Source organism: Pristis pectinata, chromosome 5 (genome assembly GCF_009764475.1).
Source record: "Pristis pectinata isolate sPriPec2 chromosome 5, sPriPec2.1.pri, whole genome shotgun sequence".
NCBI classification, from domain to species: domain Eukaryota; kingdom Metazoa; phylum Chordata; class Chondrichthyes; order Rhinopristiformes; family Pristidae; genus Pristis; species Pristis pectinata.
Genome location: NC_067409.1, coordinates 5,852,598 through 5,864,821, shown reverse-complemented (window position 1 = coordinate 5,864,821; position 12,224 = coordinate 5,852,598). Strand labels below are relative to the sequence as shown.

The following is a 12,224-nucleotide window of genomic DNA, read 5'->3' as shown; positions in this document are numbered from 1 at the left end:
GACAGTCTAATGGCACAAATCCTCCTCAGCTGCCCCAGGACCTTTCAATTAACTTGAAAATAAAAAGATACAGGGGGGAGTACACTCCCATTTCACAACGAGTTCATCAGGATTCTTTGTAACCGTGTCAATTCTGTGCACTTGCAACAGGTTTGGTTTGGACCTCCTCTTTTTGGCTCTGGAGACATTACTTATCAGGAACATCTTGGATCAGTTCCACAGCAAGGATTTGCAAATTCAGTCCAGCCAGAGAGTAGTTCTGCACCAGCCCTGTCCCTCCACTAACCCTGTGTTAACTGAAGAAATGAGGGGGAGCCCCAGTTCCAAGATCCCCGAACAATTCTGAAAATTCCCTTTCTTTTAAAACCAGCAAAGAAGAAAGTGATGAATACACTGTGCTGTTTATAAAAGAACAAATCTGAAGTTCCAGCCTTTGTTCACACTGCAGCACCAAGCTCTGAGAACAGCAGTGCCAAGGAAGGGACAGAGTAATCCAGATGTAAACCGGTTCTTTGCATTCAAGCACCATCGCTGATCTTTGCAATACCCAATGAAAACAAATGCACAGCCTTTCCACTGACCGACCCCAGAGGCAGTGTCAAGGACCTCCAAGTCAAGCAGAGTAAAGGTACCTAATCATGTAAAGCAATCCTAATCATGGTGCCTTGAGTCAGGGGTAGCCCTTTACCAGTAACCACGTCAGCAATATAGTATTTTATATTAATAGAGATCAGATGGTTTATGAAGTTTATGTCTTAACATTAGATTTAAGAAGTTCACGAACATCAGAAGAATTAGTACCCCACTAGTCCCCAACTCTGTGAAGCTCATGGAAACGTGAATTAGTTCTGGTGAGATCCTGGTGCCGTGATGGTTATTTTTTACCCAGTTCACGGGCTCGGCTCGTCGCAGCTTCCACGGCATCCATGACGGTGCTGCGGAGGTTCCCCTTCTCCAGCTGATACAGGCCGTGGATGGTAGTCCCACCCGGGGTGCACACGTCGCTCTTCAATTTTGCCGGGTGCTCCCCAGTCTCCAGGATCATCTTCGCAGCTCCCTGAGGAAAGGACACAACACAAATGACGGCAAGTGCTTGATTTATTGCATTTATAATCCTGCCTGTGACATTGAGTCACACAGCACGGAAACAGGCCCCACGGCCCAACTCGTCCATGCCGACCAAGATGCCCTATCTAAGCTAGTCCTATTTGCCCGCGTTTGGTCCATATCCCTCTAAACCTTTCCCATCCACGTACCTGTCCAAGTACCTTTTAAATGTTGTTACTGTACCTGCCTCAACCACTTCCACTGGTAGCTCCTAGCTACTGTAATAAAGAGGAATCCTTTAATTCCCAACCGTTTCCCAGCTCACATTCAGCTTTGCTGATAAACGATAGCTGAACAGGGGTTGGTCCTGCCTGTGTACCCAAGTAGAACCACCCGCTGAATTTTACACTTGGCCATTGCTCCACATCACCACTGTAGATTCAAAAAAATTTTTTTGAGAGCTATAATCACAAACTGTTTTAGACCCGAGGTCTCTGATGAAAGTTGCCTGGTCCAGTGATGAGAATGTTGCCAGGGCTCGAGGGCCTGAGTTATAGGGAGAGGTTGGGCAGGCTAGGACTTTATTCCTTGGAGGGTAGGATCATGAGGGGCATAGATAGGGTTGAATGCACACAGCCCGTGAACTGGGTAAAAGATAACCACCGGAACACCAGGATTTCACCAGAACGAATTTTGTTTCTGTGAGCTTCACCAGGTTCAGAAAGGGAACAAAAAACTAGAGGGCACAGGTTTAAGCTGAGAGGGGAAAGATTTAAAAAGGACCCAAGGGGCAACTTCTTCAAGCAGAAGGTGGTAGGTGTATGAAACAAGCTCCTACAGGAAGTGGGAGAGGCAGGTACAGTAAGGATATTTAAAAGACATTTGGACAGGTACATGGATAGAAAATGTTGAGAGGAATATGGGCCAATCTTGTCAAGTATAAATGGGTTGGGCCAAAGGGCCTGTTTCTGTGCTGCATTACTCCATGACTCTACGTCAACACCATGTGGACTGCAGATTTCAAACTCCTTTCTGCCATCTACTGGGAAGTGGGGGAGGGGGAGAGAGAGATGGGGCAAAGTATCCCAACTCCCTCTGATTGACGAGGGGACTTTCTCCGACTGTGGTGAGATCTCCTACTCCCTTCTCCCTCCAACCCACCCCCAATGCTGGTTCCATATCCAGTAATTCCAACCAGCAGGTCTATCAACAATGTTTCACTGCTCCCTCTGTATCATCTTCCTTCCTGAGGCCACCAGCTCGTCACTGGGGCTACGCTTCCACTGATGCCAACCCCAGTTGGACTGCAGGGATTGCACAGTTAAACCCCAACCTCTCAATCCAAAAGGCATTGATTATTGATCAGTCAGCCAATTTCCCTCTACAGTCGAGGATCCATGAGACCAACGTCTCCTCTTTCTTCCCTCGCTTGTTCCTGAAACAATGATCCTCCTTGCTGGAGTAACTTGCTGCAGAATCAGTTATTATCACTGACCTGTATGTCGTGAAATTTGTTGTTTTACAGCAGCAGTACAGTGCAAAGACATAACATTACTGTAAATTACAATAAATCAATAGTGCAAAAAAAAAGGAATAATGAGGTAACACAGAAATTGGAGGGAGAGGAGAATGTCACATCAAGCTGATGAAATGGCTGAACATCACCTACCAGCAGTGTGTGAGCTACAAGCTTCTTTGACAATTCATACGGCATTCCCATCTTAACAGCTCCGTCTGTCAGAGCCTCAGCAAATGTGTAGACCTATGAACGGGAGAGAACAAGAGAAAGGTTCGCATTCATAAAGGGTGCCATGCATGATCTCAAGTCCTAAAGCACCTTTGCAGCTTTGAAGCATCAACACGAGGTAACGCAGGAAGCATAGCAGCCAGCTTACACAAGCAGCAGCGAGATAACAGCCAGGTAATCTGTTTTTGGGTGTTACTTAATGCAGGAAAGAAATCAGCCAAGATTTCAGTCATGGTCACTATTCATCCTCCCGAAAAATCAAAAACTGCAGATGCTGGAAATCTGAAATAAAACAAAAATTGCTGGAAACACTAACCAGTCAGGCAGCGTCTGTGGAAATGGGAACAGTTAACCTTTCAGGTTGCAGACTCTTCGTCAGAATAGGCTCAGGAAGCCGAATGTTAACTTTAATCTGTCTTTCCACAATGAGTGTTTACAGCAATTCCTGCACCGATTCAGCCTGTTCATATCCAGATGCTGCATGACAACAAAGTACGACACGACTGTCCTGAGGGAGGGTTTTGACCCCCCCCCCCACAGATGCTGCTCTACCCACTGAGTTCCTCCAGCAGATTGTTTGTTGTTCCAGATTCCAGTATCTGCAGTCTCATGCGTCTCCCTCGGACACAGCTGTGATGTTTTCCAAGGTTGACTAGCCATCGCTTTGTTAAGGCTCACGTACTAATGAGTGGTGAGAATGTGAAATTCACCACCACGCGGGGTGCTAAGTGAATGTAACAGATGCACTAAAGGGGAAGCTGGATGGGTGCGAGGAGGTGAAGGCAACAGAAGGTAGTGTTGATTCAGTGGAGGGGGAAGGAGAGCAGGAACTGAGAGGGATGAAGGGGGACAGCAGGAATCTCAAGTGGAGCACTCACACCAGCATGGACTAGCTGGGCCGAATGGTCTGGAATGAGCAGCCAGGGGAGGTGGTGGAAACAGATACCATAGCAACATTTAAGGGGCATTTAGACAGACACATGAACAGGCAGGGAATGGAGGGATGTGGGTTATTGGAATTGGTTTATTATTGTCACTTGTACCGAGGTACAGTGAAAAACTTGTCTTGCACACCGATCGTACAGATCAATTCATTACACTGTGCACTGAGGTAGTGCAGGGTAAAAACAATACAGGATACAGAGAAAAGTGTCACAGCTACAGAGGAAATGCAGTGCAGGTAGACAATAAGGTGCAAGGTCATAACGAGGTATTTTGTGAGGTCAAAAATCCATCTTATTGTACTAGGGAAGCTGTCCTTGAGCCTGGTGGTACGTGCTTTCAGACTTTTGTATCTTCTGCCTGATGGAAGAGGGAAGAAGAGAGAATGTCCAGGGTGGGTGGGGTCTTTGATTATGTTGGCTGCTTCACCGAGGCAGCGAGAAGTGTAGACAGAGTCCATGGAGGGGAGGCTGGTTTCTGTGATGTGCTGAGCTGTGTCCACAACTCTCTGCAGTTTCTTGTGGTCCCGGGCAGAGCAGTTGCCTACCAAGCCGTGATGCATCCGGATAGGATGCTTCCTATGGTGCATCGATGAAAGTTGGTGAGTGTCAAGGGGGACCTGCCAAATTTATTTAGCCTCCTGAGGAAGTAGAGGTGCTGGTGAGCTTTCTAGGCCGTGGCATCTACGTGGTTGGACCAGGACAGGCTATTGATGATGTTCACTCCTAGGAACGAAGCTCTCAACCCTCTTGACCTCGGCACCATTGATGCAGACAGGTGCATGTGTACCGCCCCCTTTCCTGAAGTCCTGGGTTACGTGCAGGCAGATGGGATTAGTTAGATTGGTGTCATGGTCAGCGGGGACATGATGGGCCAAGGGGCCTGTCTTGTGCAGCACTGTTCTATGTTCTGTTTCTCTGCTAAGAACCTACAACTGCAGAGAGTTGTGGACACAGCTCAGCCCATCACAGAAACCAGCTTCCCTCCATGGACTCTGTCTACACTTCTTGCTGTCTCGGTAAAGCAGCCAATATAATCAAAGACCCCACCCATCCCGAACATTCTCTCTTTCTCTCCCCTCCCATCAGGAGGGAGATACAAAAGCCTGAAAGCACGTACCACCAGGCTCAAGGACAGCTTCTATCCCGCTGTTATAAGACTATTGAACGGTTCCCTAGTGCAATAAGATGGACTCTTGACCTCAAAATCTACCTCGACATGGCCTTGCATCTTATTGTCTGCCTGCACTGCACTTCCTCTATAACGGTAACACTTTATTTCTCATTCTGTTATTGTTTTCCCTTGTACTACCTCAATGCACTGATGTGATGAAATGATCTGTACGGATGGCATGCAGAACAAAGTTTTTCACTACACCTCAGTACAAGTGACAACAATAAACCAAGTTACAAGGATTCCTTGTTTAATGACCAGTCTGAAAGAAGGCAACAAATATTAGACACCATCCGTTTCACAGAAGACAAACTCCTGATCTCCCAATCTACCTCATTGTGCCCTTGCACTTTTTTTGTCTACCTGCACTGCACTTTCTCTGTAACTGTAACACTATATTCTGCATTGTTTTCTTTTACTGCCTCGATGTACTTATGTATGGAATGATCTGTCTGGATGGCACGCAAACAAAAGCTTTTCACTGTATCTCGGTACTTATGACAATAATAAACCAACTCCAGGGTCAATGCCCTTGACAGAGTAAGAGAACCCAGTCCTATCTTTAGCAACATTCCTGGAGATCAGGTGGTTTCTCGCAGGATTCTGTGCCGAGCTGCAGACTGTAACAACATTTAACCCCTCTCCCCACGTACATACGCCAAGCCGCTCCCGCTGACCCCTGTGTGGATGTCGATGTAGGATTCTGGCATTTCTTCGCACAACCCACAGGCAGATACCAGGTTCTTAGGAGAACGGCCTCCCGCTCCCCGGCATTGCTTCCGCAGCAGAACGCCATGGTACCCTGCTGCACCACGCACGGCAGGTTGGGCATTAGCCGCAGCACCTTGCTTCCCAAAGGCAGCAACTGAGGAGAGAGTTATAGGAAAGTCACTGAGAAGCCCTCTGAAAAATAAACCCCAAAAGCTTATCATCACATCAGTGTTTTGTGGAGCTGTTCCACATGTTGGGACCTCTGTTATCTGTGACGCATGTCAATGACTTGATGAAAATGTAGACGGGTGGATTAGCAAGTTTGCGGATGACAGCAAGGTTAGTGGAGCTGTGGACAGTGTAAAGGACTATCGAAGAATACAGCGGGATACAAATCAGTTACAGATCTGGGCAGAGAAGTGGCAGATGGAGTTTAATCCGGGCAAGTGTGAGGTGTTGCATTTTGGGAGGTCAAATGAAAGGAGAAAGTGTACAGTTAATGGTAGGCCCCTTAATAGCATTGAGGTACAGAGGGATCTTGGGGACCAGGTCCATAGTTCACTGAGAGGGGCCACGCAAGTGGATAAGGTGGTAAAGAAGGCATGTGGCATACTTGCCTTCATTGGTACGGGTGTTGAGTATAAGAATAAGGAAGCCATGCTGCACTATATAAAACTTTAGTCAGACCGCACTTGGAGTAAGCCACAAGCATTAGGTTGGAACCCTGCCCAAGGGTTGCAAGGCCACTCCCAGCCATTGGACTGTGGTCTTACACACACGCAGGGCTGCGACCAGAATGTGATCAGACAAAAGTGACCTAGCCAAAACCTATTGGGATGGGTGACAGAAGTTCTGTCAGAAGAATGTCTTAGATTGAAAAGGGAGAGAAGATTTAAGGAGGGAATTCCAGAGATTAGTCACATCGATGCACCACAGAAATCATCCTATCCGGATGCACCACGGTTTCGTACGGCAATTGTTCTGCCTGAGACCACAGGAAATTATGGACACAGCTCAGCACATCACAGAAACCAGCTTCCCCTCTGTGGACTCTGTCTACACTTCTCACTGCCTTGGTAAAGCAGCCATCATAATCAAAGACCCCACCGACCCCGAACATTCTCTCTTCTCCCCCCTCCCATCGGGCAGAAGATACAAAAGCCTGAGAGCATGTTCACCAGGCTCAAGGACGGGCTTCTATCCCACTGTTATATAATGGTCCCCTGCAAGGCCATGACGAGGTAGACCTCACAATCTATCTTGTCATGGCCTTGCACCTTATTGTCTGCCTGCACTGCACTTTCTCTGTAGCTGTAACACTTTATCCTGCATTCTGTTATGGTTTCCCTTGTACTACCTTGATGCACTGATGTGACAAAATGATCTATACGGATGCTATGCAAAACACAGTTTTTCCGCTGTACCTTGGTACATGTGACAATAATAAACCAATTTACCAGCTGCCAATGTTGGAGCCAAGGAAATCAGGGATAACAAGAGGCCACTATTGGATGAGTGTGGAAAAAAGCCATAGAAGGGTTTAAAAATGCCAGATAGTAATAGCTTCCCCTGGCTTCTGCCATAAGTAAATCAGTATGTACCTGTACTGTGTGGCCAACCCACCTTGCTTCCTCAACAGCACGCCCCAAGCCCGACTCCACCACCAAGAAGAACAAGGGCAGCACAAGGTCACAAGACAAAGGAGCAGAAGTAGGCCATTCGGCCCATCGAGTCTGCTCTGCTACCTCATCATGAGGTGAAACTATTCTCCCATCTAGCCCCAATTCCGGCCTTTTCCCCATATCCCTTGATACCTTGACTAATTAGATACCTATCAATCCCCTCCTTAAACACCCCCAATGATCAAGCCTCCACAGCTGTACATGGCAATGAATTCCATAAATCCATGACCCTCTGGCTAAAGAGATTTCTTCTCGTTTCTGTTCTAAATGGGTACCCTCTAATTCTAAGACTGTGCCCTCGTGTCCTGGACTCAGATTTCCCTCCAAGTTGCACATCAACAATGATTTGGAAACAACCTGTCATTCCTTCATCGTCATTTGGTCTAAATCCTGGGACTCCCTCCCAACAGCGCTGTGGGAATTTCTTCCACAGGACTACAGTGGTTCAAGAAGGCAGTTCATAACCTTCTCGAGGACAATTAGGGATGGACAATAACTACCAACTTGCCAGCAATCCCCACAGCCTAGAAATGAATAAAGAAAATATGCCTTAAATTGTAGACTACTGAAAGGCTAGTCTTCCATTTCTCCAGAGTTAAGGGAGTGCTAACTAGAAGAGCTACTCCTGGTTCCTACTCCTACAACAACAGGAGCAGGTTCACTAGGATCTTGCCATTGAGGTGCTCAAGGCCAACCATCCTAATTCAGACACATCTTCCGCAAAAGTGTGGAACCACTCGTGGGAGAAATCTCCTTCTCCCCTCACTCCAAAAAACAGGCCATACTCACCTGAAAACCAACTCCTCCACACCCATCTACTCACATTTTCCAGTGCTTCTATGGTAATCCCAGCCGCCACAGAGACAACGAGGTGAGCTGGTGTGACAAGTGGGGAAATGCTCCTCAGGACTTCAGGCAGGATGGAAGGCTTGACAGTCAGGAAAAGGATGGTACAATTCTTCACCACACAGGCATTGTTGTGTGTAGTCTGCATCCCAGCCTCCTATGGAGCAAAGCACAATAGGAACAGAAGGCAATCGGGAGAGAGAAAAGATCAGCAATCTAAAAGATTGGCATTGAGTCACACAGCTCGGAAACAGGCCATTTGGCCCACTAAGTTGATGCTAACCAGTGAGTGGAGAGCCTTACCGGACATCCACCTCTTGGTCATGTGCTCTCCATGACATGAGGCAGATGGTGACTGTATATATGACCAAGGCAGTTACAAAAAAAGAACTTGCTACAAAAGAATGTGCTGCCTGGGGTGGTGGAGGGGGCAGGTACATTGGTCAAATTCAAGGGATTGCTAGATAAGGACATGGAAGAATTTAGAATAGAAGGCTATGTGGGAGGAAGGGGTTAGATAGTCTTAGGCAAGGTTTAAAGGTCAGCACAACATTGTAGGCCAAAGGGCCTGTATTGTGCTGTACTGTTCTATGATCAAAAACCACCAGGGCTGCCAATAAAGCGTTAAACAGGAAGAGAATATCATCACTGGTCACCAGGATTCAGCAATCCGAGACTGACACCACCAAAATGTTTAATCCCATCTTCTGGCACTTGACCCACAGGCTTCTACGCCTAGGTGACGCCTTCTGCTTCCATCCGTCTTCATTGTGGAGTTCGCCCAAACTTCTCACGAATGGTCCCTTTAAATTATTTGCCCCCCCGTTGAAGTGTTATATTGCTAATCTTTGTTTTACAGCTAGATATTTTTTTCCTTACCTGGATGCGCAACTCCTTCCTGGATACAACATCTAGGACACAGACACAAAGAACACCCCCAGCACCCCATCACTCTGTTTCTTTCCCCACTCTTTCCGCTCCTCCATCTGCCCATCACCCACACACTTCCATCACTGGGTCCCCTCCCCACCCCACCTCCCTTACTTGGTTCCATACTCCACCTCCTCTCCTATCAGATCCCATCATCTGCGGCCCTTTGTTGCCTCCACCTCTCACCTCCCAGCCTCTGTACCTGTTACACTCGTCCCTCCTCCATCTGCCCATCACCACTCCTCGCCTGGATCCACCTCTCACTTGCCAGCTCTTCCTCCACCCCTTCCCTCCTCCTCTTTATACTGGCTTCCCCCGCCCCCTCTGTAATTTCAGTCCAGCTGAAGGGTCTCAACCTGAAGCATCCACTGACAATTTCCCTCCACAGATGCTGCATGACCCGCTGAGTTCCTCCAGCAGTTTGTTCGTTGCATCAGCAGGCTTTTCACCCACTGGACACTTCCTGAGAAAGATTCCTTCCCCACAGGGGATTCACTATGAAGCATTCTGCAATGGAGGTTCAGCACAGGAGCAACAGGAGTTTATAACCAAAGGGTAATGAGCCCAATCCGTGTCAACTGATCAAGTCAGGAGCTCTCACCACAGAGCACCTGATATCCAAGTGAGGAAGGGTTATTGTTGTGCCTGCCAATCTCTCCAGCCCACCTGTCACTTTACAACCAGAGGCCACTCACCGAGTCTCACCTTGAATTTGTACAAGTTGTTGTCCGACGGAGCTGAAGCTATCACTTTTTCAGGCTGAACATTTCCTAAGAAAGAAAAGATCTTTAGCTTTAGATTCAGATCTCTGAACCCTTGCAACGTGCTCACATTGCTCCCCGCCTCTTCACATCCCTGGCACCACATGATGTTGGAGAGGACCCAGACAAATTCAGCCCGCAAAGATAGGTCCCCCTTACCAAAGGAGGAAAATGCGAAGGCTCAAACTTCCATAGAGGGTTGGATAAGGATGGCACTGCAGGAAGTGCAGCTGCCACACAGCTCAGTGACCTGCGTTCAACTCCAACCTCCAGTGCTGTCTGCGTGGAGTTTGCACGTTCTCCCTATGACAGTGTTGGCTTCCTCCCTAAGGTGTTCAGCTTTGTAGGTTAATTGGCCACTGCAAATTACTCCACTGTAGGTGGCTGGTAGAAGCTATGTTAATTAAGATGTCAGAGGGAAAAGGTTACATGAAAATAAGTGGGGAAGATGGGATTGCTCTGAGAGCTGGCATAGATGCAAGAAGGCAAGAGGTAGGACCAGGAGGAGGCCACTCAGCCCCTCAATCCTGCCCCACCATTCATGGTGACCTCTTTGCCAGTTCCCCGCTATCAGAATCAGGTTTATTATCACTGACATACGTCGCAAAATTTGTTTGTTTGCGGCAGCAGTACAGTGCAAGACATAAAAGTGACTTTAAGTTACCAAAAAATAAACAAAAACTGTACAAAAGAGGAATAACAAGTTCATGGACTGTTCAGAAATCTGATGGCAGAGGGGTAGAAACTGTTCCTGAACAATAAGGTGCCGCATAAAAGACTTATCCATAAGGATGCATGGAGTTGGGGTAATGTATCAGCATGGATAGAGGATTGGTTAACCAATAGAAGGCAGAGAGTTGGGATAAATGGGTGGTTCTCTGGTTGGTAATCAGTGGTGAGTGGGGTGCCGCAGGGCTGGGTGCTGGGCCTTGGGCCCACAACTGTTCACAACATATGTTAACGATTTGGAAGAGGGGACCGAGTGTAGTGTATCTAAGTTTGCTGATGACACTAAATTGTGCAGAGGATGTGGAGAGTCTGCAGAGAGATATAGATAGGTTAAGTGAGTGGGCAAGGGTCTGGCAGATGGAGTATAATGTTGGTAAATGTGAGGTCATTCAGCTTGGAAGGAAAAATAGAAGATCAAATTATTATTTAAATAATGACAGATTGCAGCGTGCTGTTGTGCAGAAGGACTTGGGAGTGCTTGTGCATGAATCACAAAAGGTTGGTTTGCAGATGCAACAGGTTATCAAGAAGGCAAAATGGAATGTTGACCTTCATTGCTGGAGGGATTGAATTTAAGAGGCAGGGAGGTTATGCTGCAACTGTACAGGGTACTGGTGAGACCACACCTTGAGTACTGATTGCAGTTCCGGTCCTCCTTAGCTTGAGGAAAGATATAGCAGCTTCGAAGCAGTGCAGAGGAGGTTCACCAGGTTGATTCTGAGATGAGGGGGTTAGCCTGTGAGGAGAGATTGAGGATCTAGAGGTTCTGGGAAACTCCTTCAACTGATGAATGTGGAGCTCCGGTGACCAGGGTAAGGGAACTGTACGAAACATTGTGGGCAGCATAGACTGACGGCTACATGAGAAGACAGGGCGAGGGAACTGACACCCACCTCCTCCCTTCTCCCACCACCCACCTGCTGCCCCCCCCCAACAACGAGCCCATTCCCAACCCTCTCCGCCCACCCGGACAGGAGCCCGTCCCCCTCCCTCCTCCTCCTCCCTCCCCCCTCCTCCTCCCCTTCCCCTCCTCCTCCTATACCCCTCCCCCTCTTCCTCCTCCTCCCCCACCCTCCCCCTCCCCCTCCCTTCCTCCTCCTCCTCCTCCCCACCCTCCCCCTCCCCCTCCCTTCCTCCTCCCCCCACCCTCCCCCTCCCCCCTCCCTTCCTCCTCCCCCCCCCCTCCCCCTCCCTTCCCCCTCCCCCTCCCTTCCTCCTCCCCCCACCCTTCCTCCTCCCCTCCCTTCCTCCTCCCCCCACCCTTCCTCCTCCCCCTCCCTTCCTCCTCCCCCCACCCTTCCTCCTCCCCTCCCCCCTCCCTTCCTCCTCCCCCCACCCTCCCCTCCCCCCTCCCCCCACCCTCCCCCTCCCCCCCTTCCTCCTCCCCCCACCCTCCCCCTCCCCCTCCCTCCCCCCTCCCTTCCTCCTCCCCCCACCCTCCCCCCTCCCCCCCCCTCCTCCCCCCACCCTCCCTTCCTCCTCCCCCCACCCTCCCTCCTCCCCCCACCCTCCCCCTCCCCCCACCCCCTCCCCCCTCCCTCCCTCCTCCCCCCACCCTCCCCCCCTCTTCCCCCCACCCTCCCCCCCTCTTCCCCCCCCACCCCTCCTCCCCTCCCTTCCTCCTCCCCCTCCCCCCTCCCTTCCTCCTCCCCCTCC

General features: G+C 49.2%; 1 protein-coding gene across 2 annotated transcripts in view; it reads right to left on the bottom strand.

Annotated features, from left to right (window-relative positions):
- Positions 1 to 385: 385 nt before the first annotated feature.
- The window catches only part of pycr3 (pyrroline-5-carboxylate reductase 3), an 80,829-nt gene continuing 68,990 nt past the window's right edge, over positions 386 to 12,224 (bottom strand). Inside the window, exons 5-6 of one of the 2 annotated variants that reach the window (XM_052017013.1) lie at positions 2,717 to 2,809; positions 386 to 1,057 (exon numbers count right to left, since the gene is read on the bottom strand). In XM_052017013.1, coding sequence (XP_051872973.1) covers positions 875 to 1,057; positions 2,717 to 2,809 — 276 coding nt within the window. In that variant the 3' untranslated portion in view covers positions 386 to 874. The remainder of the gene's footprint in view (positions 1,058 to 2,716; positions 2,810 to 12,224) is intronic. The other variant, XM_052017012.1, reaches the window with a different exon arrangement.